Genomic DNA, 27,561 nt, shown 5'->3' on the forward strand with positions numbered 1-27,561 from the left:
ACAAATTGGCCGTATAAAAGACAGTAATTAATCATGAGGTGACAGCTCCCTGGACCGACCTTAACGCTCAATTGTCCCGAACTCCTTCCACAATATCCGATACTACAACTGGAACCTCAAACTTCGCCCGGCCTCGAATGAAATAATAAGCAAGACCGAAGACTAACCAGCCTGCCATGACAACAGTAGAATAGTTCATGTTTTGGGCAGTGACCGGTTGTGATGAAGGGAACGTGCTGAAAATGATGACAACAGTCATCCAGACAAGACTGATCGCATTCAAGACCGGACCCACAACCGGGCCCAACCTGAAAGGCCCGTACTCCTTGCGAGTGAGCTTGCCCCTGCCGACGAACAACATATAAGCAATAGGAATACTGTAGGAAAGATAGATGCCGATAATCGCCATAGATAAGACTGCATTGAAAGCAGTAGTGTTGGCCAAGTAGAGAAAGCCGAGAAGGATCTGGGCCACAGTAACAAAGACTATTGAAGTTACTGGGACCTGAAGTTTCTTGTTGACGTAACTGAAATGCGAGTCGAATGGAACAGCTCTGTCTCTAGCGAAGGCCCAGAGCGTGCGGGAAGCGGAGGTAATGCCGCCTACTGTTGCAGCAATTGCGATCAAGATCACCAGGAGCGAGAGCACTGTCGCCCCAGCCCGAGATCTGGTGACATCGAGGTAAATCTGCATGAAGGGGAAGCCAGTTGGTGTAGTCAAGAGGGACTCCAGTGACCCTGTCGAGAACAGGAGGACTGTGCAGTAAATGAAGCCCATCAGGCCATTCACAGTTACGCTTCCAACCATAGCAATGGGGACATTACGTGGGGCGTTGGGGATCTCCTCGGCCATGTGACAAGCAGCATCGTACCTTTTGTGAACCAAGTCAGCAACCCATTGAGGGGATCTTAGGTGGAAAAATAGTTTATAGAGGAAACTTACCCAAGGAAAGGATACACCGCGCTAATCAAGCCCACGAGCCACGACACTCCATCATTTTCCCAGCCGCTACTATTGACAACTTCGGTGAAGACGAAGGACGCGGTATTTTTGGGAGCCATGACGCCAAGAACCACCAGTATGACTATGAAGCCCACAACGTGGAGAATACCTTGGCATTGTTAGCGAAGGTTCGCGTAAATTGATTTAAGGTTTATTCTTCTTGTCTTCCTCACCTGAGATCATGTTTGCGTGGGGCAGCATCTTTGATCCCCAGATGTTGAGCGCCGCTGAGTATAGGAGCACAGCCCAGTAGAACAACATGCCCTGCCATCGTGCCGGTATGTAAGAGTCGTCGTTGATGACAATCAAGGACTGGGTCTGCAGGCCAGCTGCAAACGCCGCTGATGCACAGAAGACAATGAGGCCGCCCACGGAGATCCAGCCGGTCGTGAAGGCTGCGAGTGATCGGCTACGAGGGGGACACAAGGCGGCGACCCAATGATACTGACCTAGAATGGAGTAATTAGCTTTGAGAAGGTAGAGGCCAGGGTTTCAGAGAAGCTTACCTCCTGCAGTAGGATAGATGGACGCAATCTCGCCAAGAGATGATGCTATGCACACAGAGCACAGAAAGGAAAGAACACTGAGCAGATTGTCAACCCATGTTCGACGACTTGAAAGTTCTCCACTGCGTGACAGACACAGAATAGAGTGGTTAAATAAACTCACAAGTTGTAGAATAGGCATGGCGCACCGCCATTCACGAGTGCTTGAGCAATGACAGTGGAAAGTGCTTCCCATGTTGCCATAAGACATAGGCATAATGCCCCCAAGGTTGTCAGAGAGAATTGCCGCTTCAGCTCCTGCTGATGGCCGAGTTGCGCGAGCCGTTCTTCATCGGAAAGGACTAGATAGCCGGGGATGCTATCAACTGCCTTGAGCTGGTCGTCGGTCTTTGTTTCGTTCTGATCCATGATGGAGTTTCGAGCCATTCTGTCTGAATCGCTTCTTGTTGTTGAGTGTTTCCTACACAACTTTGTTTGCTTTCTTTCTTATTTCTTTTCGAGTCCGGAACACGGAATTGGGGTACCGGGCACGGCGGATGCAGAATTTTGAAGAGTAAGGGGATGTGACAAACTGATAGTCACGCGGGTATGTCGGGGATTGGGATTACCCAGCGCGAACTATCAGCGCCAGTCTGGCTTTGATGATGCGGCAGCAGCGGCACAATGCCTAGCAGAATAACTATTGCTAATGCTTTGATCTTAACAGGCTCTTGGTGTTTCTAGTTGGATGGGAATCGCGTTCAGGGCTGAGGAATTGGTGACAATGCCCGGTGGCGGCGCTTGACCGTTCTCGTCGAGAAGCGAGATACTGGAGCATGGGCGATTTCCGCATTCCGAGAGAGGGCAGTTGGGAGTTTGGGGGTCACCAAATGCAACACGCCTCACAGACTCAGTAAACAACAATAAGCAGCCCCCTCCGTGATCGACGAGAGGCAAGGTCCTGATGTTGCAGAAGTGTTGGACACCTATGAGGAGTAAGGTAGGTACTTGGTCACCTGATTGGTCATTTGTGATGATGCCGGCCATCCTTGTAGAGAGAATCACCATATCTGTTGAACGTGTCTTTGTTCACTGTCTGACTCATGGCGAAAGATAAGGAACCGCTGCGATATCTTTACTCTTACCTTTGACACGTCTGTCTGCCGTATCTAGTTGTAGTTGAGAAAATAGGGGAATAAGTCCAAGCCACGTTTGGCATTCGACTTTCAAGCAAGGCAATGCCTGCTCATGCCATATTATCGGGCCTGGAGAGGTCCAAAAGTCCAGGGAACGGTTCGGGAACGACACTGCTTGCTACTCGGAACCCCATAGCTTCCGCTCGGAACGCACCCCGCATTCTCTGCAAGCCATCCCGACGTTCCGTGCGGGGGTCATACTCTTGGCTGCATCTGCAAAGCGACCTGGGGGTGGGGAACGCGGGGAATTAGTGTACTTTGTAATAAACCAGTTCCGAGAGGTCTGTTTCCAGATGGCGTTTTGCCAGGAAGGACAGTACCGACGGGACCCGGCAGGAAAGCTTCTGAGAATCAGAGAGCGGCTCTGAAGCCGGGTAAGCACGGTGAGCTGGGTCTGTCCGTATATCATGGAGGTGGTGGTTAGCTAGCGAATTCGAGTACTGAATCAGATTTACAACATAATTCATCGTCTACAACACGTTGAAGCACAGAAACATCTCAATTCGACGCCATGGCCATCTCAACTGCCGTCTTTGCTTTGAAGCAAAGAATATTTGACCACGCTCTGCAGTCGACTGCCATCTCAATTCTCCTCCTACCCCTCATCTACGTCATTGCAAATGAATTCATTCGCTCCAAGGCCAGGATAGCAAAACTAGACGGTCCTGGAGGGCTGCCACTCATCGGCAACCTGTGGGATATCCGGGTCAACGCGGCTGAGCAGTACCGTAAATGGGCCAAGAAGTTTGGCTCTGTCTACCAGATCCAACTAGGCAATGTTCCTGTTGTTGTCGTGAACTCTGCTTCTGCGGCCAGGGCTCTCTTCGGACAGAATGCTCAGGCACTCAGTTCTCGCCCAGAGTTTTACACTTTCCACAAGGTATGTAAGCAGATGATGACATAGCATGGTGTTTTAGACCAATACCTTGGCAATGAGGCTGATTGAAGGACTTCAGGTTCTCTCAGATACGGCTGGAACGACCATCGGTACATCTCCCTACAGCGACTCTCTTAAGCGTCGCCGCAAAGGCGCTGCTTCAGCCTTGAACCGACCCTCAGTAGCCACCTATGTGCCGCATCTCGATGTCGAATCGCGAGACTTCATTAAGGAGCTTTACGAATATGGAAAGGCTGGACAGGCTCCCGTTGATCCCATGCCAATGATTCAACGCCTGTCATTGTCCCTTGCCTTGACTTTAAACTGGGGTACTCGCATGAGCAGTCAGAAGGACAACCTCTTCAAGGAGATCACTCACGTCGAAGAGGAGATTAGCCGCTTCCGTTCAACTACGGGCAACCTTCAGGACTACATCCCTCTCCTGCGCATTAACCCCATCAACATGCACTCCGCCAAGGCACGAGAGATGCGCAGCAGACGCGATGTCTACTTGACCGCCCTGAACAGAGGTCTGGATGAGCGCATGGCGAACGGCACTCACAAGCCCTGTATCCAGGCCAACGTCATCATGGATAAGGATGCGAAGCTGAACCAGGCGGAGCTGACCTCCATCAGCTTGACAATGCTGTCAGGAGGACTCGACACCATCACGACCCAGGTGGCTTGGTTCATCGCCATGCTTTCTCAGCGCCCAGACATCCAAGACAAGGCTGCGGCCGCAATTAGAGAATTCTACAGCGAGAAGCAACCTCTCTGCGACGCCGAGGACGACCAACAGTGCAAGTACATCGTGGCCTTGGTGCGAGAATCTTTGAGATACTACACTGTCCTTCGCCTTGCTCTTCCCCGAGCTTCGGTTCGTGATGTTCCTTACGGACAGACCGTCATCCCCAAAGGATCAGTCATCTTCCTCAACGCGTGGGCTTGCAACATGGGTAAGACATATACTTCACCTTGAGCCTCAATTTTCAAGTACTCCACTAACACCCCATAGACTCTGAAGTGTGGACCGACCCCGAGGTCTTCCGCCCCGAGCGGTGGTTCGAGCAACCTGACGCGCCGTTGTTCACATACGGCGTCGGCTACCGCATGTGCGCTGGCTCTTTGTTGGCCAACCGCGAGCTCTACCTCGTCTACATGAGACTTCTCAACAGCTTCAAGATTGAGAAGCACGACGATGTGGACCACCATCCCGTTTCTGGCAACGCCGATCCTACTTCCCTTGTAGCAATGCCTAGGCCGTACAAGGCGAGATTTGTGCCTCGCGATACTAGCACATTGAGTGATGTGCTGAAGGCGACCGAAGAGAAGGTGTAATGGGTGCGCTTTTGGATAGTTGATGGGCGATGGTGTAGATGAAAGTACTTGATGTAAATGGGAGGAGAGGAGGTTGGAGGAGGTGAGCTTGACAGGGAGTTTCCAATTAGATAGGGGATGAATACCAAATGCAAGATTTCGTTCAAGATCAAGATATATTTTTACATCCCCAGCATCCTGATTGTGAGAGAAGGATGACTTGATTCAGTTAAGGACGCTTTACCATACACATGAAGACCCCGAAATTCCAAGGCTCAATGCTTTCGTTCCCTGCTGCCCTGCTACCCTGCTCACTGATAATACAATTTTGCGACCCATTCCTGCCAGAGACTGCGACGAGTAGTCGTAATTTTACATTCACAAAGACTTGTGCTGAAAAAAGTCCTTGGTCAATTCCATAAGAGCAGTCTAAATCAAACCCCAAAAATGACGTGAAATCTCCTCCTCTCCAGACAATGGTGGCTGCTGCTCGTTGCCATTCACGCAGTCCTGCATCCCATTTGCCCATATGTCCTCAGTCTGCCCAAAAGCGTCGAAGAGGAACATTAGGTCGTTGCTGAGAACAAATGCATCTGGAGCTCCAGCACCGAACTCTGCACTCATACCCATGGGTTGTACCGATGGCATCGGGGCAAACTCCGAGTCCAAACCCACAGCCGACGTGGGATTCTCCTCCTCAATCACAGTGTCCATGGGGTGAGAAGAACTGGAGATGATGTTCAAAGATTGTTGCGCGCCTGCATCAGCACGTCGGCCACCAGCAATTTCATCACCGCGGAGCCCGATGCGATGAGCTAGGGGCAAGAGACCCCGTATGCTCTTCCAAAGTCTGCGACTGGCTGTTCCCTGGCGAGAGAAACACTTGACGAGCTCCACCGCGGCGAGGAAGCTGTCTCTGCATGGTTCGGCAAATATTCTGGTGCCATGACAGACGGCAAGAAAGATGACCGCCAGGGAACTCAACAGGAAATAGTTGAACGCGCTCTGCTGCCGTTCGTAGATATCGCTCGTTTCGCTCAGATGAACCAAGACGGATATACTATCGATAGCAATATCCACGACAAGACGTGCCTTCTCGACATCAGCTTCGATGCTTGCAGAGCTGATGACATGATGTCGGTGTATCAGAGTTCTTATGTGATTGCCCCGCAGGTACAAGAGGGCTCGTAGCCGGCGGATGGATCGGGGCTGAGCTGTCGGTATACTGCCATGTTGCGGATGTCGTAGTTGAAGATCAGGGGGTATTGATTTGAGCCAAGTTTGCGCTGTAAAGTCAAGGAACGCAACCGTGTCTTTTGGAATAGACTGAGATGGTGCGCTGAATGGAGGCAGAGCGTCCCATGCCTTGGAGCATAAACGCCCGTAACCTATCAAACAACGAAGGTACTGGAAATCTTCAGACTGGAACTCAGGTCAGCAAAGTAGCTTCTTACGAAATTGTAGGGTTACTCACTGGCTCAGGCAAGTTTGGATCGATATCTCGGTCAAACAGGGCAAATGATAGACTGGTTCCGAAACTCCAGCGACGATCCAATACATAAACGCACCAGAACACCCGCACTGCTAGACTCCGCGTCTTGGGATCTGGAAAATTGTCTGTGAGACTCAGATTCTGATGTAAGCCCATCTCCAGAGATGCTCGCGCTGCGATGCCAATGTTTCTCCATGCGAGTAACTCCTCGTCTGAGAAGAAGTAGTAGATACTCTTTCATAGTGTCAGCCGCTTCCACTACCAAAACCACGGGTCTGTCGGACTTACAATCATGGCCATTATTTGAATGACTTTGAGGTCAGCCTCCGCATCGAGCGTAAGCTGGTAGATCAGATGTTTGACAGGTTCAACCAGCTTGCTGCTTGATAAGTTCTTGCCATGCGCCTCGACCACCATGCTTATGGCTATAGCTACTTTTGCGAGTATGACATCTTTGATGTCTACACTCCCGCCTGTCATGGTGCCAGGTGCCATGCAATCTGTATTTGCTTCCACGTACGCACGAATATCTGCTGCTTTCGAAATCATCTCACGCGTGTCGATAAAGGGGTAGACTATCTCAACCTCTTCCTCAAAAACTTCAAGAAGTCTCACGAATTCCTCAAGTGGCATAGTGAGAAGGATATCTGTTCCAGGTGCCCACTGCGGGGGTTCAGATTGTTCGGGGGTCGGGTATCGGGTCGGTGCAAGAGACTCGCTGACCGCTGCCGTGACCGGATCCTGGGCTGAGATCCCCATCCTCGTTAAGGACGTTTCGGCAACCTTGAGACTAAACGCTGATCTGGTGGGTCCCACAAATTGTGGTTGCTTCGGTTCTTGTTCTCCCTGTACAGAGGAGTTGTCGTGAAGAGACATTTGTTGCTGGGATCCTGGAGAAGCTGACATTCCCTGACGGCTCTTGTCCGAGGCCAGCTTTCCTACGGTATTTGCGAGGGTAGCCACCTGCTCTCTGAGCACAGAGAGCTCGCTCCGGAGATCAGTACTTGGCTGGCTGTTGGGTGCGAATTAGCATTTAAAACAAGGCATTTGAGCATACTTGAACAATAGGGCATACTGACCTATTCTGCCTCGACTTTCTCCTACTTCTGACCCTTTCCCTGACACCAGTCGCGCCATCTTGCGAAGGAGCTGGGCCGAAGGTGCAGGGAACGCCGCCTGACATGCACCTCTGGCATTCTTCCTCGTTTTCTAACCTGATGCACTTGAGTTTCCGTTTCTTGCACTCGGTGCTATTTCATGGTAAGCTTCCACTTATGAAATTCTGAGACTTGGTTTCACTCACCAAGCAGCGGCTGCATATTTGGCACGCTTGGACCTCGTGGGATGCGTCGAGCTAGCCACCGACCTCCTGCGCGCTCCCGATGTTGTCGTGGGAGACTGCGCTTCTTCGTTACCTGACAGGTCAAAGTCCTCGTCTTCTACTGTCATCTTGAGTAGTTTGTGGAGTGCGAGATGAGTCGCGGAAATGACAGAATATCGGGCCAGGAGGTTGGCCACCGTTAGAGTTCAAAGGAGTTATGCTGCACCGCGACTCGACAGGCTGGGGGAAGAGTGGGGGTTAAGTACGAAGTGTGCTACCCTCGAATACCGACTGGGATCCGGGCTCCGGCACATTTCCCCGCATGTGTTACCCGCACCCGCCTTGCTTCGTGGGGTTTGATGAGCCACCAATATTGCAGCAATTACTCAGTGACAGACATCCTCCGTCTGTTGTGCGCAATTCCAGAGACTTTAGAGCTTTGAAGGAAATTTTGTTCTTATTAGGATAATTGAATAGGCGTCCATGAATTGGACAGCAAGTTTGGACTGAGGGGCTCACAATTACTTTACACTGTTGCACACCACACTACTTACTTCAGTGATTTTACTCACCTATCGAGCCGCCACGGAACGGTTCCGAAGCCATAAGCTGCAGGCTACCAATCGCATTTGGTCTTGGTTCTTCACAACGACGCAATTTCTATAACTTCAGGACTTCATACCACAATTGAGAAATTACCTAACTTCCTCAACAACTGTAATCAACTAGATTATGCTTCAATGAGTAAAGTCAATGCGTGTTGCAAATAAGAAAAATCAAGCGATGTCTAGTCTAATCCCATCAACAGGTCAAGATTAACTGATCCAAAGAGCCGATCTAAATGTCGCTAACCAAGACTCACAATCGAAATTTCTGTGGACACGTTAAGAAAGGGACGCAGTAATAGGTCAGCGGAATTCTTAAATTGAGCGTCAAGAGAGACCAGGAAATGACAGCACATTTCAGCCTGCACTATCTGATATCTGCAAGGCACTGAAGGCATTGAATCATCTCAAATGCAATGCACGCCTTAGATTTGTTACGAAGGCGGTGGATTTCTAAGGGCATTAGATGAGAAGTTTGTTGCCGCGTGGCAGGTATGTAAAATTATTGGCACTAAGGATCGTGATTATGGAACAAATTATAGTGAGATAGGCCAACTCCCAAACTGTCTGACGTTAAGATGCATCCTTTCAGGGAGGCAGAAGCTGTAACAAATCACAACAGTATCGACCGTCCTGAGAACTGAAACATAAAAGCTATGCAATTGAGGAAGAGCCTCAACATAGCTGCCTGGGATTAGACTAACTTGAGAATTATAGAATAAGAGGTACCACATCTTCAGTGCAGAGCCTTCAACTAGCGCAATATCGTCCAATGACCACGATACCTGTCCTAAATACCCTCTCTCAAGCACAGAACGTGCTAAGTCTTCAGGTGATGAGGAAGTCTACGTCTGACTCAAGGGTCTGGTCCCCTCGTGATGCTGTACTTCTCGTCGTAGATCTTGCGATGTTCAAGTTCAGCCACCGTAAGTAGATTATCGCCTTTCCCACCGTTAAAAGTGTAGAGAAGACAGCCGACTTGGGTTGCGCCGCCAACGCCACCGTTATTGCCTGAATATTGCAAGATTAACTCAGTGCCAGATATTGTAGCGATCGATTTCGACTTTGCTCGTTTGCTTAAGAAGGTTGAAATCCAGTGATGTCGTGGCCCGAGTTGACTTACACTTCTTGAAATTGCCATTCATGATGGATGCACAGGACGGCTTTCCGTCTTTGCTAAGCAAAGGATCATCGACCCTCTGCGCACCGAACGCGGTTCTGCAGCCAGCCACCCACTGAACGTAAAAGTCGTAGTTGATTTTCCAGCTATCCTTCCACCTGTAGCGCGACCTGAAAACAACCGGATAATGGTTCTCCGCCGGGTCATGGTACGTCGTGAAGATCCGTTTGCCCTGGTCGCTGGCGCAGAAACTCAACGAAGCTTCCCATTGCATGCTGGGGTTGATATCGGCGTGGCCCGGGAAGTCGGCTTCGTTGTGACATTGGACGTCGTGGGCTGCCCAGGGCTGTTTCTCTCTTCCTTGCTCATCGAGAGATCTCGGATCAATGGTCGTATCAATTGGGACTGCGTGGGCTGTGGCTAGGCCTACGGCAAGGGCGCAGATGATCAGGGGGACAGTAGAGCCGTACATTGTGTTATTACGTGCAAAAGGGTGTACCGATTCGAGGGATTAAAATATGGAAGAGAGCGTGTTCTCGATGAAGCATGAAACTAAGACTGATTCCAATGGGTCGTGAGTCTTGTTTATGAGTCTTTCCTCTGCCCATCTAGATGACTGGCTCAGTGGTAGCACGAAAAGATCGTACAAAGGAAAATGGGACCAGAGTCATCAGACCACTCTGCTGCCAGTGTTATTCAGAAACTGTTTGCAAAGACGCCGCGGCGAGGTCGGTGCTCACGATCATTGAATACCACAAAGAGACAAAGAGCTCAATTGGTCGCATCAACCGGTTTTGGCACTTAAAGATCAGAAGTTCCCATATTCTTCGCTCCCTCGAATCTCAGCCGCCGTAATGGATCTCGTATCGAGCAAGCAATCATGGAATGATAACGCTCGGAAGTCGGGACATCTATGAGTGTGACCTCGAGCACAAGTTCAAGAAGTAATAACAAGCATTCAACCTTCGAATACGAGATCGTATTGTGTTTGTAGTGATGTGATAGCCCCGTCAGAACTAAGGCATTTTTTCTCTCAACTTCCTGGCATGGCACAGGTATGCAAGCAACCATTTCTGCGCCTCCCAGTACTTAGTGCGAATTCAGCTCCGGAGTTGTCTCTTGCGATGACGTTGGTCTTTGTTGCAGTTTATTTACGGTAGGTACACAGGGAGTCGCTGGTTGCCTTGAAGGGACGTGTGATCATCACAATAACAATATCTACTTACTGGATCGCAAGGCTCGTTGCAAGTACCAACAAATGGCTTCAAAAACAGCAAACCCGGCAATAATCAACAACCAACATTGGTTTTCTCACAATTCCTCCATTCCGTCTGTTTGGATCAAAGCCCGGGTCATACACCTCGAGCACCTGATGACAGGCGGTCAAATCTGCGTTCAAAGCTCCCAGATCAGCCCCTGCCAAGGGACCGAATCGCATCCATGCCGATCGATCATCCGTTCTTTGGGCCCATGAGTCCACCCTCTGCTTCTAGGTCTAAGAACGACGGTCTAGGCAGAATGCTGCAGTTACATCAGCCCAATGGGGAGAATGGAGCCGAAGCGACGGAAGCCGCGCGGAATGAGGAGACGTTCATGCTGTTCCCGTCCCGCATACCCATGCGTCTGTAGACTGACCATGTGCAGCCACGCGAGATGCACATGTGCATGGATGCAACAGAACGAACAGGCATCTAGTGCGAATCATTGCGAGTTGCTGATCAGGAGAGGAAGCTACCTACAGAGTACAGAGTACAACAGTTCCTGAGCGGCTCAAGTCGGGAAGACTCCAATGTGGACTATGTCAAATGCCACTCGCTGATATTTACCATGCACAAGCACGAGTACGCAAACCGGTCGAGTAAGCCCGAGTCCTGTAAGAAGAGTGAATTCTTTAGAATCTTTTGGATCTGAAGACAACATTTTGCGCACAGAAAATTCTGGGAAACGTAGACTGATCACGTCTTGCCATTCTCATCTATCGTCATCGACCAGCTTTCTTCGTCTGGTCAACGCGTGGGCCGGCGGGAGAATTGCTGTTTTGGAGAGCTGCTAGACTCTTGGCTTTGATCAGGTATTCTGCCCACCTCGGCACGCTCGACTGTCGTGAAGACAACGAGCACTAACGTCAATTTCGGGAGGTTGCATTCCCTCATTGTTAGCTGGCTCAAGAGGACTCCAACAGCAGACCCGAGAGAAAGGAACCCGGATGGACCAACGCAACACTTGGAGACTGAAGTCTTGGCTGATAGGGTATGATTGTGAATACGAAAGTGCCTTCGAAATCAAAACGAGAATCATGGATGTTGGATGACTTGTGGAGGTGGAGACATCGAATCGGCTGTAGGCCTGGTGATGTTGGTCCAAAGTAACGGTTCTGGTCTCCTGCCATTTCAAGTCTAGCGAGGCTTGGACAGTTAAAGCGGGGGAGATAGTGAGGATGTCGGGTCAGTCATTATTAACCGAGCGAGAAGTTGCCCTCTTCAATTGCAGGGAAGCGGCTCAATAGAAGCAATCGGGGCAGTAGCAGGCTAGCAGCAGCACTAGTCGACTGCATGGAAAATAGTCAAGGCTCAAATGCGAAGAGATCATATTCTGACCCGTTCTGACAGCTTGTTTGACTGTCTCGCAGGTATTCTTAGTCAGACCAGTGGGTAAAGTCTTCCTGTCTGTGCGCTTCAGCTATCGATTCAGTCATTCTTATTCAGACTCTGTCGATTCAACCCAACGCTCCCTAGCCTCGTTCCCAGCCCGTCACTCCGTGCAGCTATCAGACGGGTAAATATTGCATTGCTGACCCGATTCCGCGTAAGAAAATGGCAATACTGGAAGGAGGTGAGGCAAAAGAGCCGATGGAAGCCAATTCGGAGGTGGAGATTTGGGGAACCATTCACACTGGGGCTTGGTACGATCCCTGTTGACTTTGCAGATGCAGGCGCCAGGAGGTACCTGAAGGGGAAATAAACTCTTTTAACTTTTAGATAGAGTTCGGGTGTCGTCGCTTATTCCCACCGACCTTCTATCCGTAGACGGCAGTCGACGATTAAAGAAAGTCAATACGGGTTACCTCTGACTAACACTTTGGCGCGCTTCCTGGTAATCTCCTACACCCTGTGACCTAGACATTTTGTCTCGAAAGCCGTTCTACGACAGGGAAATCATCGCGCCCCATGTCAGGAAAAGGAACGCCGTCGACGGCTAGCTCTGACCTTCCATCGTATCCAACTTCTGTGCTGAACAAGGCAGCCTGGGAGACAAGACGGACCGGCCGCTTGTTTGCTTGGCAGTTGCCTATCAACATGTCCCTGTCCAACCAATAGGTACTGACGTCCTGTTTGATTCAGGTACTTGGCCCACTGCTATCAGCCTTGGCACCGATGCATCGCGCACCGAAAGAACTTTTGCTGCCGCGAGCCTCATCACCGCTTTCAGTCTCGTGCCGGCCTGCGCTCCGTGAGGGGAGAGTCTTCGGACGCCTCGGCCACCCAGGGGCTCCACGCGGGAGCTGTCATCATGGGATTGATGAGGTGAGGTTGCATGCAGTTGAGCATGCCCCCAGACCTCAACTTATCCGTAGATCCGGAGTGGAAGCTCAATATTGGTCGCAACGAAACAGTCAGTCATGACACTGGCGATTCAACTTGAGTCTGACTGCACTCAATCCCTCCGTTTGGTGGGAACTGCTACTTGCAAGACTAGCACGCGTGGGATGGAAAGACTCCTATCTCGGTATGACCAAGGGACAACTTGCGACATTTATCACGCAGACAAGTGATCGCGTACCTCGTATACGCTGCCAGCTTCGAAGGACATCAACAGATCAGAATGAAGCGGCCCAAGGAAAAGGAGGCCATCCCGGACAAGTGGACTTCCAAGTCCCGCTATGCCTGCGCCGTGACTGCGAAGCTTCCCCGGACCGTTGTCCGCCAAGGCCATACTAATCCCGGGACCTGCCCTTTCGGGATCCCCGCCAAGAGCCTCCAAGAACACTCCAGCGGGTGGCCAATTGAGCAGAACTGTCGCCCGGAATTACTCGTTAATTATCGCTCACTGCTACGTCTGTGGATAGTTGGGTACCTCACTTGTACGGAGTGCTCCCCACTGTGCGATGTTACCCTGCCGCCGTTTGTGACTGGCCGGCAACCGTTGCTATTATTTGCACCGCCCGTCTGTCTTGCATCCGGCAACATGGCCTAGTACATGTTGCGGTGCAGTGAGCCTGGCATGTCTTGGTCGCATCCGACTTTCCCATGGTTGCAATTCCACGAGGAACATTTGCTGAACCAACTCACGTCCCCCTGGTACTGCCGAGACAATGCCCAGATCGATGGACTCCAGCAGTCCCAGGCGCGAGCAGGCATCCCGACATGACTGCATATCAAGCTTCCATGACAGGAAGTAATGACTAGCAGACACAATTGGTACTTTGGTTACTATGGTCCGTCCATACTAATGGGTCAGGATATAAATCCAGAACCATGCCCACCTCTCATCGAAACAGTTCGTCTTGATCTCCAAGGGAATCTAGCCTCCAATCCACCTCCCTCGCTCATCTCAGTCCAATCCTCCCTTTCAATTAGGCAAAACACGCTCAGAGTGTTTGCATTGGACATCAGGCACCATGGTCCGCGCTTCATCCTACCTCGGCTCCCTTGCCGTCCTCGCCGCCTCGGCGATGGCCAAGGAGATCCAGATGAACGATGCCATCTCGGCTGAGTTCTACGACTCTGGCAAGGTCCACGAACAAGTCATCGCTGCTAAGAAGGTAAGCTCAAAACTCTAACGAGCACGACAGGAACTGGGACTGATGAAGAACACCAGGCCGAGTTCGCTCGCCAGAGAGAAGCTGGTGCTTACAACAGTGAGGTCTGGCCCGAGCTGGGCTACACCCCCTGTGTAAACGGTTGGGCCGAGGCTGTCGTTGGAGACAGGAACAACACCTTCAGGTGTCACAACGTAAGTTCCCACCAGAAACATGGCTCTTGCCGCGACGCTCGAGTAACATATTCTAGGCCGACTTGTATTCCTTTGTCAGCCACGCTGCCCTCGGTGGACCCCTTGCTGAGGGCTCTTCCTCGTGGGGATGGACCAACGACGATGGTCGTGAGTTCGTCGCCATCGGCCAGTATGAGGGTACCGCTTTCGCCGAGATCCTCTCGGACGGCAAGCTCGTCTACCTCGGCCGCTTGCCCCAATACTCGGCGCCCTCCGAGTGGCGCGAGATTCGCTCCTACAAGCACTACATGGTCATTGGCTCCGAGGCCGTTGGCCACGGCATTCAGATCTTCGACATGAAGAAACTCTTGAACATTGACCCCGCCAACCCCGTTGTCTTTGACGCCAAGGCTGACTTGACCGGTCACTTCAACGCCCTCCTGCCCCTGGGCCGTGCTCACAACGTTGTCATCAACGAGGAGCTCAACTACGGTGTCGCCGTTGGTGCCGCGCCCCGTACCGACCCTCTTTGCGCCGCCGGTCTGAACTTCTTCGACCTGACGGACCCTTCTAACCCCGTCTCTCTGGGTTGCGCCAAGGACGATGGATACGTCCACGACGCTCAGTGCTTGGTCTACCGTGGGCCCGATAAGCGCTACCAGGGCCGTGACATCTGCTACGGCTACAACGAGGATACTCTCACCATCTACGACGTTACCGACAAGGCCAACGTCACTAACATCATCTCCCGCATCTCGTACGAGGGTGCTTCCTACACTCACCAGGGTTGGGTCCTTGATGTGAACAACCAGGAGTTCCTTGTCCTCGACGACGAGCTTGATGAGGTATGTTAAATTGCATCATACTAAATATCAGCAAAAGCTAAACTTTGATCCTACAGGTTCGTGGCAACGGCCCTGGCGGAGACGGATACCCCGTCACTTTCATCTGGGACATCAGAGACCTTGAGAACCCCAAGCAGACCGGAGGTGCGTATCACAAATAACCTATTCCAGCGCACAACGGAAGACTAATAATATTACAGAGTTCAAGCACCCCACCAAGGCCATCGACCACAACCAGTACGTCATCGACAACTACATCTACCAATCCCACTACGGCGCCGGCCTCCGCGTCCTCGACGGCACCTCCATCCCCACCGACCCCACCGGCGCCGGCGTCTGCGAGGCCGCCTACTTCGACATCTACCCCGAGGACGACGACTTCGAGGGCGGCGGCTACGTCGGCTTCGTCGGAACCTGGTCCTCGTACGCCTACTTCCCCTCGGGCTACATCTTCATCAACACCATCGAGCGCGGCGCCTTCGTTGTCAAGCTGACCGGCAAGGACTGCCCCAAGGCCCCCGTCTGCAACGCCGACAACTGCCTGCGCTCGTTCCGCGCCACTTCCGTCCCTGGCCGTCTCGAGGAGTCGCAGGCTTTCTGCAAGTCGTTCCTGAGCAAGCCTGTTAAGGATGCTAGCGTTCTTCCCGCGCACGCGGTGCAGAACTGCGCCAAGGAGGATAAGGTTGCTCAGGCTAGCAGTGCTTGCGCCTGCTTGCCTGCTGCCACCCCCGCTCCTTGAAGCTGGATAATGAAACGGGAAGAGAGACATGAAAACGTTGGATGATAATGCGTGATGCGCCGTAGATAATTCTTAGTACCTAGTTTACCCTCTCAGTCGGTTGCCCACGATACGTGGCATCTGAGAGTTTGTTAGCAACAATTGATGAAAACATCGACCTGACCTTACACGAGATTGAAGTATGCATGCCGTTTGTGAAGCCACAGAACTGTACCTAAATTGGAGATTCGTCGTGTAATCAGATGTGGCATATTAATGGTCGAGTCCACCCAGTTATTACAATGCTACTTCGGGAATTGTCTCTCTGGATGTCTCAAGAAGTGATTCTCGACCAGGTGCCTGACCCATATCCACCAAGCAAAAGAACCCGACCAATACTGCCCCGAAACCACGCGCCGGGTTATTGGAGTCTGTTAGTAAGAACTGCTAACCTCTAACTTTTCTCGAACTTCAAATTTTCTATCTTGTCCATATCGTTTCTAAATACCTAGTCTCAACATGTCGTCCGTCTCTCAAGTCGGCGGTATCCTTACCGTTCCCGCATACACATCGGTCAGCGAGGGCGGAAAGATTAAGGTGTAATGGACTCAATCTAATCTTGTGGAAGCAGAACTGGCAGCTACTACGTCGTCAAAATCAAGGACCAGGCTGAACATGACGCCAACGTGCTTCTCTGCGTTAATACCGCTTCCCGCCGGACAGCTTCACTGAAGACTCTATCGGAGGCTCAGCGGGTGTAGAGAAATAGTATGATAAATGCCCGTGTTACAATCAATATGACTAAATGCACGGGATCTAAGCCGCGGCACGTCCCATTAGACCGCTTCGTGATGAAGATTGACCACCACTTCCAGAACGGGCAACAAGATATATCTGGAAAAGGCAGCTTCTTTATTCTTCAGAAATAGATTCCACAAGCTCTACGAGATAATTTATTCGCATTTCTGATTCTCAAAGTGACCATGCCTAGTTTGTGTTTTCTTCTCAACGTTCGTTCTGTACCTCAGCTTGATGGGGCATGGAAACTGCAACCACGGCCACCAATTTGCTAGACAATTGGCAGCGGTAAAAAGGAAATTATTTATTAAGCTATAATACGTCAGGAAGAGACTCAATTGGTCCCACATCCCCAGGAGTTCTTCGCGTTTAAGGTGTGCAACAAGCTCAGAACTCGCATGCGACCCACGGACCTTGGTGCGGCGATCTTGAAACGCGCCCTTGAAACATCAAGAACAGCCATCGAGGGTCGTCCCGAGCTTTCTTCTCTACAGCGACGCGAAAATACATCAGACCGAACTTTCTCTTCTTACCAAAATCATCGAACACAAGACCAACGACTATCAAAATGAGTATACGCATGCTTCTCGCAGGCCTGGCCTTTGGCCAAACACTAGGCCTCAAGACTCAAGTGCCCTTATTCGAATCATGCGCCGCAAGCCCGCTTCTCCCAGACTCCCAACTCGCCTGCAGCAAACCCACAGTCTTGACCTCTGGAGGGTCGCCTGCCCTGGACAATCTCGCCGGAAATCGCACAGCGAAGCCGCCCAAGAAGGATATTTGGCGTTCGGACGAAGGCTGGCAAGGCCCTCATTCCTGCGCGGGAGCGTACTGCGCCTACTCGCGGCCATCCTTCGCCAATGGCCGCGGCATCGTCCTCGTGAGCACGGCGTACAACGCCGAAGAGGCGTCTCATCTAGCGGCTTTTGCAAAAGAGTCGATCAAGGGTGAGGGCGACAGCGAGCTGTTCCGCGTGGTGGAGATGCCCGGCAAGGGGCTGGGTGTTATTGCGAACCAGCATATCCGGCGTGGGCAGCGGATCATGGCTCATCCGCCGGCTGTTGTTGTGCACCGCAGATTCGTTGATGATATTGATCTGGAGAATCAGTACCGTCTGCTTGATGTTGCCGCTGGAAAGCTTCCGCGGGATACTCGAAAGGCTTTCATGGCGCAGATGGGTCAGTCTCGCGAGCATCAATCTACGGGACACAAGGTGCACGATATCATGCACACCAACTCATTTGAGCTTGGCCTTGGGATCAGAGATGGTCATCACTTTGGTAACTACCCAGAGGTCTCGCGCTACAATCATGATTGTAGACCCAAGTGAGTTTCTTCAGTTCCATTATGGCTTATAGGCCATATATCACCTCATAAACTAACACAGCCTAGCGTCGCCTTCTATATTGACGACTCAGACATGCGGCACTACACTCATGCCATCAAAGACATTCAGCCTGGTGAGGAACTTACAATCTCCTACGTCGACTCCCTCAGCTCCCGTGCCGTCCGCCAAGATCGAGCTCAGCGCAACTGGGGCTTCGGCTGTACCTGTCAGCAATGCAGTCTCTCCGAGGCATTCATCCGCTCTTCTGATCAACGCCTCGGCAAGATGTGGCAAATCGAGCAGCAAATGAGTCACTGGAACGGCGCAAAAGTCGACGAGGAGATGATTGAGGAGCTTATTTCGCTCTACCGGCAAGAACAGCTTGACCAATCTCACGGTTCGGATGCATTCAGACTTGCTGCATTGAATTATAATTCCTTGGGAATGGAGAAGGAGGCGCTTGAGTATGCAAAGCTAGCTGAAGAGCAATTTTTGCTGGAGAAGGGTCCACGAGCGAAGCAGGTTCAGGATATGAGAGACTTGATGCAGAGCCCGAAGGAGCACTACAGTTGGCGACAAAGAGTTTGATTGGTGCTGCAAATGTTTCTTCTTACTCGAGTTTGGATGTAAATTGCTTTGGGAAAATAGCCTTTCATTTACCAAAAGTTCATTCCAGTCATGTTTAGAGCTTCTGGCCAACCTTGACTTCGTCCCTCTCATATCTCTTCCAGTATTCAATGAAAGTCTTCGATCGAGACAGATTATATCTCAGAACGGGCGACTCTCGACTTCTTTCTTCAGATCTTCATTGAACTGGTTCCATCCAAAAAGAACCTTCTGCCTGAAACCCCACATTGGTGCCATAATAAATGCCAAGAGGCCACGAATCTCCTCGACCTGAATGAACCTGGTGCCTCCGGAGTTTTGCTCACTCGGGTTGAACCAAAACTCGTGTTTGCCAGTGAATAAGAACGGAACTGACCCCACCCAATGGAGCGTCTCACTTGTGTTTTCCTAGTTATTCAAAGAAAGTCGGTTAACTCAACCACAACTACCATACTGTAGATAGCAAAACCCATCTAGCGGAGAAGAACTGAAAACTCCTTACCACAATGACTGGACTGAACGCCATGCCTCCCATGTCAACCTTGATCTTATCGCCATCCTTGAGCTCCGAGGGATCCTTGCCCGGCTCAGTCGGCTCGATAGTCCACTTCTGGCTCCACTGCTTGTATTTGCTGAACTCCAGAAACTAATTAGACGCAAAGTCAGCACAGAGCTTCCATGGAAGTTTCCATCATTTGTCCGAAACGCGCGTCGGGTTCGCTCTATCTCACAGGGTCCTTACCACTGATCTCACGGCCGACGGCGGAGCCTGGATTTCAATCTCTGCAGAGATACTTTGCGTTTGACCCATGGCTACGGTTCTTGAGCTAAATATAGGTTCCGTGGGGGAATTTGACAGATTTGGCGCTTTTGGTCGAAAGGGGCCCTCTCGTGCTTGGAGATCTTGTATGGATGGTTGAGCCTGATACTATCAAGTCTCTTGAAAATAATATCGCAAGATGGATATCTGTAATCATTGAGGGGAATGCCTAGGTTCATATACGATTTCATGTGGGTTAACAGATAACCGCCCATTGGTGGTTATCTGCTGACTGCATAAACATCCCTCACCATCGCTTAAGCCACCCGGCGGCTGTCAGACCGCGATCGGCTAGGCTGGGCACTGAACCCCGGGCTGCGCCGCAGCTACGATCTATCAAACTGAATTCCGCCGGCCGTCAATTAGTCCGGAAACACACAGCTCCAACCCCCAAACGCGCGCCAGCCAAACGACAATAGACTTAGCCAGCCATCTAGGGTTCTGTTTCCCCAAATCCCAATGTTCCCATTACCGAGTCCGTTTATTTGGATCTCTTTGACCTACTCCTAGACTCCGTCACCCCAATACCCATTGAACACGAGGTTGACTCATTGAAACTGTGGACGTTCGGAAGCGAGCACCCACATATCGTTGTGGGTGAAGACGCCGGCGTGGTTCGCTTCCTTCCATGGGGTGTCAGGTCTCGCAAGACACCAGTCAAAGTTGCGCATTAGCTGTTCGATATGTTAGCTCACAGGTCATTCAGAAGGTGCGCGAAGGGATGCTGTGCTCGGCTTACCTCAAAAATGGTCTTGCCAATCTCCATCATCGCAATGGGCCGGCCGAGGCACTGATACTTTCCATACCCAAAGATAAGCTCATGCACCCGATGCATATTCACCAACCGCCTCTCGTCCTCCTCCAACAACCACCGCTCAGGCCGGAACTCGTCCGCGTCCTCGCCAAAAATCTCCTTGCTTAGGTGCATCGGCCACGCCGCGGCATTGATGTTTGTCCCGCCGGGTAAGAACACCGACTCGCCGTTCACGACAACCGTGTCGCCTCCGTCCGGCACCCGCTTGGGATCCATATTTGTCACGGGCGGGTGCACGCGCATGCCCTCCTTGATGACGGCCTGCAGATACGGCATCCGCCTGTTCTCCGCATCCGAGACGATGCCCGACGGCCGGGAGCCAATCTGCCCGTCCCTGACGTACGCGTCAATCTCAGCCTGGAGCTTCGCGTAGACGCGGGCATGGGTGAGGAGGTAGAGCATGATGATGCGCAGCGACGCGGCGGTGGTGTCGGACCCGGCGATCATCTGCAGTGTCGTCTCGGAGAGGATCTCGTCCTCGCTGAGGCCGTGCCGGATGAACGACGCAATCATATCGGACCGCTTCTCCGTGTCGCGCGCCAGGCGCTCCTTGATGATGGCGCGGCCGTTGGCGAACATGCGACCGAAGCCCGAGGCGTCCGTCTCCTTGGGGCCGAGGAGGCGTGCCACGATGGGCTTCTGCAGGATCTTGTAGAGGCCCAGGCCGATCTTGTACGTGAAGATTGTCATGCCGACTTCGGCTGACTCGGCGACGCCGAACATGTCTTCATCGGCGCGCAGGTCGCCAAAGGGCTTGCCGTAGCTGATGTTGCTGATGACGTCGAGCGTAAGGTACTGCATCTTCATGGCCAGGTCCATGGGTCGCGCCGCGAACTCGGTGGACATGTACTTTGATCGGATGAGCTGAACCAGCTCCGACACGTGTGTGTCGACCGAGTCCTCTAACGCCAGATTCTCTTTTCCAGAATACTTTGATGGTGGTTTCGTCAGTACTGGCATGGTCCGTATCAGACTAGGTAAGTGAAGATCGTCAAAAACGTACCCCGGCTCCCATCCGTTGCCTCAGCACCCTGTGCTTCTCTTCGTCCATCTCACTAAAGACATGATCGTTCTCTGACATGTGCCGGCACGCGCGGTAGTACCACTCCGTTCGCGTGTACGGCGACCGGATGCCGCTCATGTAGACGAGAAGCTCGGGCGAAGATGTGATCAGGTCGTTCGGCCCGACGCGAGCGATCGTCCCTAAGAGGATGGGTTCAGCATTGGGCTTTCCTTCATGTTCAGCTCGGGCCATGTCGTGAACTTGGCAGCATGGCCGATCACGACGCTTGTAAGGAAGAAGACGGTGAAGAGGACTTGGGGTAGAAACCCTAACGGATGGGAAGGAAGAGAGACTCACCGTATTTCCTGCATACTTCATCGTACTTCAGGTGAGACTTGAAAGTCAGAATCGCCCAGGCATGCCACGCCTCCGTCCAGCCGCACAGGACCGGGCCCTTGAACGCTCGGAGTCGATTATACGTCCTGATCTTGTGGCCGACGTACACAGCTACCAAGATCGCCGCAAAGAGCCAACGAAGGCTGTACAGTTGTGAAATGAGACCCATCTTTGTCAGTCGCAAGTCCTTCTTAGTATGAGAAGAGTGCGATGTATGAAGGAGTAAAAGGGAAGGTGATCAACATGTGGGATTGGGAACTGGCCCTGAGATGTAGTAGTCCCGGGACGGCGGCTCAGGAACTTTAAAGAGCGCTTCGAAGGGGGCCTGTCTAGCTTCGGTACCGGGGCCTACGGTCCTCGTGGGATTTTATGAATCTGATGGTATGCCATCATCTCGCTTGAGCGCGAGGGCCTCATAGTGGGCAGTGGCGCTTTGAAGAACTGGGGGGGAAGGGAGGGAAAGGGAAATGTCAGGTTGAGTCGTGCGTGCCGATCCCGTATCCCGTTAATTTTTTCCCTGGGCTGGGAGCTCAGCTGGCTGTTCTCGGGAAAGGGGCTGAACGGCAGTTGAGCGTTGAGCTTTGACGATGAGATAATTGATAAGGAGTGAAAGGGACCCTCGTTGGACCGGGACCCCGGATGCAGTCAAGGGTCACGACAGCCAAGGGCCCCATCGGGGATTCAGCAAAAAAGTCGGGAAAAAGCCACTCGGCGTCATATTGTTCGTTTCTGGTAAACCGTACAATCTGGTTTGCTTTTTCCTTCCTTTCCTTTTGCCCCCTTTTTCAACCGGTGAGGAGGATACGGGGGCAAACGGGGCTGCGTACTCATCTCCAATGATATTGGAGTGATTTGGAGAACTTTGGAGTACTTTGGAGTTGGTGTGTGTAGCCAAGAGTTCGAACTTATTCCCATCTAGTCCTGTTGCATATGTAAAGCATCGTGGACCGGCGTTATGACGAGGTCTGGAACTCCGTCCAAGATGGATCTCCGGCCAAGGAAAGGGGACTTTGGAGTTCAAAAGTCCAGATGACGTGGACCTCAGGCCAGATTACATGCTTGGTATTGTGGCCACTGGGTAATCCCATTGTTCATTTGAGGGGCATTTGTCCAGGAAAATGGTTGATTGGGCTCGATCTCACTCAGCTGATCGTGCTCGGTTTCCAACGTTCGAGTCTCATTCCCGGGGCGTACAAAAGCAATGTTCTGTCGGTGATATCTTTTATGAAAAAAAACAAAAAACGACACTATTGTGAATGTTGTATCCGTGCGCTAGCCTGCTCCCGGACCTTCGGATTTCTCCCGACCGTCACCTTAGAGCTTAAGTAATCAGCCCTCCCTAGGCATCAACGCAAGAGAGCCTGATGCCGTTTGCCCATCACGATTATTCGTCGTTGAAACACATATTCAACTGGCGCCTAACCTGCACTTAACACAAGCCTTAATTATGGGCCGCTTCATGCGTGGTTGGCGATAAGAGGGGACTCGAGTTTTTGACTGCCCGTTGTTTTGAGGTTCCCGTGGTTCGAGGAGGAACCGAGGGCCCGCGGGATCCCAGAAGGGGAAATATTCGAACCCCCACGTTGCATCAACCACTGCGAGCAGCGGACATCCCAGTTGTTCGCCTAGGAAACCCCCGTCATTTTGTCAACTCCCGAACCTCACTTGAGGTTGCACCAGCAAACATCTACCCTCCTGTGTGGTGACATTGAACCACACAAATCAAGGAACTCGTGAAAGAGACAACAAGAAATGACAAAATAGCTTGGGCCACATCTCCAAATTGAATATGACTTGAACCAGATGATATTCAATCGTGTTCTGCCCGGCCAGAGGTGGCAAGCATGGGTATTTGCATCACGCGAAACGAGAGAACCAACAAAACACCAAACCAACAGAAACGAAAACCAACACAACCTTAATTGAACCTCTTTGATCAAGAATTAACCCCACAACCTTGATGATTTCAATTCGTCAAATTGCAAATTTTTGTAGTCTTTTTTCGATGAGGTGATGCTTTCTCAGCTTTTCAGGATCAATAATATGTTGTCCTGAAACTCCAATCCATACGATACCTACACTATGGAAGAACCACATGAAAAACATCAACCGGAACCAAATAACTCAGTGCCTGTCGTGATCAGCATACTAGGCCGACCCGGCTCAGGCAAAGCCACGCAATGCCGCCTCCTCTCTCAGAAATACAACCTCTCGCACATCAGCATCGGCGACGTCCTCCGCGAGGAGATGGAACGCGGGGAAGAAGGCCCCCACGCAGATATCATCAGAGCAAACATGCTTGCAGGCACAATAGGTCCGATTGAAATTACAATGGCTATTCTCAAAGTTCGAATCACAAAGTTGATGGAGGGTGGCACAAGAGTATTCATTTTAGATGGTAAGCTGCTTCTGCAACCCCCCGGGAATTCTGTAACACAGAAGGTGATCTAGACCCAAACCAAAAGGATTCCCAAGATTAATAGAACAATCAACGCAACTCCAAACCCTCATCGGCCCCATAACCCCCTTCCTCGTACTCCAATGCTCTCCAGAAACAAGCTTCCATCGTCTCCTCCCCCGCGGCCGATTCGACGACGACCAGATGCAAGCAATCCGAAACCGCTTCCTCACCTTCGAAACCACAACCTCACTTGTGGTAGACGACTTCCGCAAACGCAAAAAGCTGACCGTCGTCGACGCGGAGCCATCCGTCGCGAAAATCCACGAGGAACTAGTCACGATAATCTCTAGCGTTGCTGAGCTCCTGCATTAGCGCCGCGCTGCTGCTGCTTCTGCTGCTGGTGCTGCTGCACAATTGAAATTGTTTGTGTGTTTTATGTATGGCACTGTTGTGATCTGCAATGCCTTGTTTTGCAGTAGGGTAGCATCTGCCCAGTCAATGGCATCGAACTTTATGTACGCTCAGTCTCAATCTTGCACTTCCCTGCGCTCTTAGCTTACTTTCACGTATAGCTAATTTGTCTAGGGTAGCAGGGTTGGGAGAGTTAAGACCACGCGCAATTGGTCTATGATTCTATGAGGCTTTCACTCAGTGATAAATATGCTTTCTTCAGCAAACATTTGTGATGTGCATTAATATGCATTAGATCATTCTATTTTTGATGATATTATAGCATTCTGAAGTAAACCCATTCAATCCAATTCCTGCGCCTGTGGTACCTTGAAACTCCAATTCATAATCATCACTGATAGATGCGCTTACTGCTCAGCAGTCTCGCCCTCGACCTCAACCGCGTTGATTCTTGACGCCTTCTTCTTCTTGTCCTTGAGGGCCTTGCGGCCGGAAACAGGTGTGATCTGGGGAGGCGGGACGGGGGCTACCAGGGGAACTGTAGCGACGGGCACCGCAGGAGCAGGAGCGGGGGCAACAGCGGGAGGAGCAGCGACTGCGGGCGCCGGCTGAGGAGCCGCAACGGGAGCAGGAGTTCCAGCCTGAGGAACAGCACCGTTGGGGTCAGCAGCCGGGACAGCGGCGGCAGGAGGTTGAGGAGCTTGATCGGGCCACGCTGGCGCGGCAGCAGGAGGGGCCGGAGCAGCTGCAGGAGGAGCAGGGACAGCGGCCGGGGGTGCAGGAACAGCAGCGGCAGGAGGAGCAGCAGCAGGAGGAACTGCGATAGGGATGGCGTTGGGGTTGGCAGGCGTAGCAGGAGGAGGAGCAACAGCCGGGACAGCAGCGACGGCGGGCTCAGAGTAGATTGCGATTGCCTGGTCCATCACGGACTCGATCTGAGCCCTGCCCTCAGCTGCGATTCTCTGCCCGACTCTGGGAACCTTTTCCTCAAGCGCAGCCGTCAATGCCATGCTGGAAATCTTCTGCCTCTGGAGGGACTCCAATGCAACACCACTGACGCCAAGGTTGTCAAGAACAGGCTTGCGGGAGACTAGGTCGTTCACAGTGACAGTCGTCTGATCGATGAGAGCGTCGGTAGTGCGGCGAAGCCTGGCAGCTCTGAAGGCACTGAGGTCACCAGCAGACTGTATGTCGACTGTGGCCTGGTCGGTAGCCACCTGGGCTTGCTGAGAGAAGATGAGGAGGTTGTTTGCCGTGACTGGGCCTCCATCCAAAGAGAGGACTGCAGCATCGACGTTGGCAAGTGATTCGGAGACGGGAGCCAGAGCACGCTCAATGGTGTCAAGATCACCTGCAGCTCTCTCCTCGATCTGGATGATTCGGATAGGCTGGAGAGGTACGGCAGTAATGATGGCCGCCTGGGCGAAGAGAGCAAGGGTCAGGCGCATGGTGACCATTTTGATGTGAAGATAACAGACGAAGGGTCTGAAGGTTTTCGAAGAAAGTATTGAGGCTTTGGGAATAACCAAGCTATTGTTCTTAAGATCCTTGTCTGATGCTCCAAAAAAACGTTCTCTTCCGGTGGGATACCGAACAGTTTTATAAGCTTTGGTCAACCAGTCTGTGATGATTGAAGCCCAGATCACATCCAGGACCAAGATGGGAGGATGGACCTTCGTTGGCTCCCGTCTGCGCCTGGAACGTGAAACCGTGAGACACATCCGTACCGTGAGGAAGTCAACGATCCTTGAGCTTGCAGTAGCTCACAACCTGAGAACGCTGTCTCCAGGCTGGGAAGCAGCCTTCGCGACTCCAGCATCTGCGTCCCCGACGCAAGGATCCTCTGGATACAGACCACAAAGGTCTGTGTTGACGTCCGTGATTCTCGGCCGGGAAGTACTGGTCTGCAGCCATTACCCACTTTTGACAGTCTGACAGGTACAAGACAGCTAAACGGTCGTGAACCGGCGGCCGAAAGGAGGATTAAGCTTCTGTGGCTAAGAAACCCCTGACCCGTGCGCGCAACTCGGTGCAGGAAGGGAAGGCAAGGTCCCGATGCAACAGGGATGAGGTCCTGGCGCCGCGGCGACAGCTGGGCTGCAGGAGCCATGAAACGGACCGCACCATGTCGACAGCGGCGACGACATCGAGGCCTGTGGAGCTCGGGGAGGCTCTCAAGGGCCTCAAGAGGAGACACTCCGGGACGCAGCCGTCAAGTGCCACATACTTGAGACGAACGACAAGAGACACCAAGCTGTTGTCGAAATGTGGCCAATGCCAGTCGACCGGGGACGCAAAGTGAATGCTCGGACATGTTCCGTGGACACACGATTTTGACGGATGCTGCCGATGAATTTGGTGATGCGCGCATGTATCGCTGCGCCTCCTCGTCCCCGGCCGACGAGATCTCTCCGCTTTCCAAACCCATCGGTTGTGCATCAAGAATATCCGAACTTTTTGACGTCGGCGGGACGTCCCCGCAAACTCCTTGAATGAGGCTCTACCATAATGGCTGGATAGCTCCGTACGTAAATTCGGTGGTCGACGTCTGGGTCCACGACACGAAAACGACATAGCTGCTTGATGGACATAGCTTTCCGGTCCCTGCCTAAGAATCAAAGCTTCATTAGCTTAGCATGGACATGTCAACCGTCATCCATGATCCATAAACGACGAACCATGAATCCAGTGTTTAATCAGACCATGTGCTGTCCTTCTGGTGAGAAATAGCACGCGGTCGGTTCCATCTAATAGCCTCTCACTGTCACATGAGCGATCATGGCTTCAACATTTCCCCGGTGAAATAAGCCTTCAAGGGTGCTAAGGACAAACCTTGAGGCTAAAATGGAGTTGCATATAAGCGTTGCATATCCCTTCTGCAGCTGCCAGAAATGACAAATTCTGACAGCCTGCCACCTTGCGTATTCTTGTTGAGATGTCCCATTTCGCGCATGATGCATGCAGGAAGCGATCCCTCGTTGACGAGCTTCCTAGACGGTCACCGAGAGACTGATCTATAGGGTGACGAAAAACAACACGAATCCTTTGATGAGTCAGACCGATTGGTTTCCGAG

At 51.8% G+C, this 27,561-nt stretch overlaps 12 protein-coding genes across 12 annotated transcripts; 4 read left to right on the forward strand and 8 right to left on the reverse strand.

Moving 5' to 3' along the window:
- Positions 1-67: 67 nt before the first annotated feature.
- Positions 68-1,935, reverse strand: CPAR01_04319 (amino acid permease; the record flags this gene model as incomplete). The annotated part of the gene is made up of 5 exons (XM_060488600.1): positions 68-872; positions 944-1,112; positions 1,177-1,452; positions 1,510-1,586; positions 1,673-1,935. The coding sequence occupies 5 exons, from the start codon at positions 1,933-1,935 to the stop codon at positions 68-70; spliced, it is 1,590 nt and encodes a 529-aa protein (XP_060352806.1).
- Positions 1,936-3,195: 1,260 nt separating this feature from the next.
- Positions 3,196-4,899, forward strand: CPAR01_04320 (cytochrome P450; the record flags this gene model as incomplete). Its single annotated transcript, XM_060488601.1, has 3 exons — positions 3,196-3,564; positions 3,602-4,517; positions 4,577-4,899. The coding sequence occupies 3 exons, from the start codon at positions 3,196-3,198 to the stop codon at positions 4,897-4,899; spliced, it is 1,608 nt and encodes a 535-aa protein (XP_060352807.1).
- Positions 4,900-5,307: 408 nt separating this feature from the next.
- Positions 5,308-7,819, reverse strand: CPAR01_04321 (fungal specific transcription factor; the record flags this gene model as incomplete). The annotated part of the gene is made up of 5 exons (XM_060488602.1): positions 5,308-6,300; positions 6,353-6,604; positions 6,659-7,382; positions 7,450-7,620; positions 7,674-7,819. The coding sequence occupies 5 exons, from the start codon at positions 7,817-7,819 to the stop codon at positions 5,308-5,310; spliced, it is 2,286 nt and encodes a 761-aa protein (XP_060352808.1).
- A 1,333-nt stretch (positions 7,820-9,152) lies between these two features.
- On the reverse strand, positions 9,153-9,888 carry CPAR01_04322 (uncharacterized protein; the record flags this gene model as incomplete). The annotated part of the gene is made up of 2 exons (XM_060488603.1): positions 9,153-9,307; positions 9,420-9,888. 2 exons carry the CDS (start codon positions 9,886-9,888, stop codon positions 9,153-9,155), a joined length of 624 nt encoding a protein of 207 aa, XP_060352809.1.
- A 1,060-nt stretch (positions 9,889-10,948) lies between these two features.
- On the reverse strand, positions 10,949-11,107 carry CPAR01_04323 (uncharacterized protein; the record flags this gene model as incomplete). The annotated part of the gene is made up of 1 exon (XM_060488604.1): positions 10,949-11,107. The coding sequence occupies one exon, from the start codon at positions 11,105-11,107 to the stop codon at positions 10,949-10,951; it is 159 nt and encodes a 52-aa protein (XP_060352810.1).
- A 2,927-nt stretch (positions 11,108-14,034) lies between these two features.
- On the forward strand, positions 14,035-15,932 carry CPAR01_04324 (uncharacterized protein; the record flags this gene model as incomplete). The annotated part of the gene is made up of 5 exons (XM_060488605.1): positions 14,035-14,178; positions 14,235-14,369; positions 14,426-15,193; positions 15,250-15,337; positions 15,394-15,932. 5 exons carry the CDS (start codon positions 14,035-14,037, stop codon positions 15,930-15,932), a joined length of 1,674 nt encoding a protein of 557 aa, XP_060352811.1.
- A 1,345-nt stretch (positions 15,933-17,277) lies between these two features.
- On the forward strand, positions 17,278-18,624 carry CPAR01_04325 (uncharacterized protein; the record flags this gene model as incomplete). The annotated part of the gene is made up of 2 exons (XM_060488606.1): positions 17,278-18,035; positions 18,102-18,624. 2 exons carry the CDS (start codon positions 17,278-17,280, stop codon positions 18,622-18,624), a joined length of 1,281 nt encoding a protein of 426 aa, XP_060352812.1.
- A 180-nt stretch (positions 18,625-18,804) lies between these two features.
- Positions 18,805-19,453, reverse strand: CPAR01_04326 (uncharacterized protein; the record flags this gene model as incomplete). The annotated part of the gene is made up of 3 exons (XM_060488607.1): positions 18,805-19,050; positions 19,145-19,288; positions 19,385-19,453. 3 exons carry the CDS (start codon positions 19,451-19,453, stop codon positions 18,805-18,807), a joined length of 459 nt encoding a protein of 152 aa, XP_060352813.1.
- A 557-nt stretch (positions 19,454-20,010) lies between these two features.
- On the reverse strand, positions 20,011-21,844 carry CPAR01_04327 (cytochrome P450; the record flags this gene model as incomplete). The annotated part of the gene is made up of 4 exons (XM_060488608.1): positions 20,011-20,136; positions 20,202-21,206; positions 21,280-21,479; positions 21,637-21,844. The coding sequence occupies 4 exons, from the start codon at positions 21,842-21,844 to the stop codon at positions 20,011-20,013; spliced, it is 1,539 nt and encodes a 512-aa protein (XP_060352814.1).
- A 1,913-nt stretch (positions 21,845-23,757) lies between these two features.
- CPAR01_04328 (uridylate kinase) lies at positions 23,758-24,448 on the forward strand (the record flags this gene model as incomplete). Its single annotated transcript, XM_060488609.1, has 3 exons — positions 23,758-23,818; positions 23,849-24,073; positions 24,141-24,448. 3 exons carry the CDS (start codon positions 23,758-23,760, stop codon positions 24,446-24,448), a joined length of 594 nt encoding a protein of 197 aa, XP_060352815.1.
- Positions 24,449-24,894: 446 nt separating this feature from the next.
- Positions 24,895-25,944, reverse strand: CPAR01_04329 (uncharacterized protein; the record flags this gene model as incomplete). The annotated part of the gene is made up of 1 exon (XM_060488610.1): positions 24,895-25,944. One exon carries the CDS (start codon positions 25,942-25,944, stop codon positions 24,895-24,897), a length of 1,050 nt encoding a protein of 349 aa, XP_060352816.1.
- A 526-nt stretch (positions 25,945-26,470) lies between these two features.
- On the reverse strand, positions 26,471-27,447 carry CPAR01_04330 (uncharacterized protein; the record flags this gene model as incomplete). Its single annotated transcript, XM_060488611.1, has 3 exons — positions 26,471-27,108; positions 27,166-27,248; positions 27,320-27,447. The coding sequence occupies 3 exons, from the start codon at positions 27,445-27,447 to the stop codon at positions 26,471-26,473; spliced, it is 849 nt and encodes a 282-aa protein (XP_060352817.1).
- Positions 27,448-27,561: the final 114 nt, after the last annotated feature.

Source organism: Colletotrichum paranaense (genome assembly GCF_030867605.1).
Source record: "Colletotrichum paranaense strain IMI 384185 chromosome Unknown Scaffold_3.1, whole genome shotgun sequence".
NCBI lineage: Eukaryota > Fungi > Ascomycota > Sordariomycetes > Glomerellales > Glomerellaceae > Colletotrichum > Colletotrichum paranaense.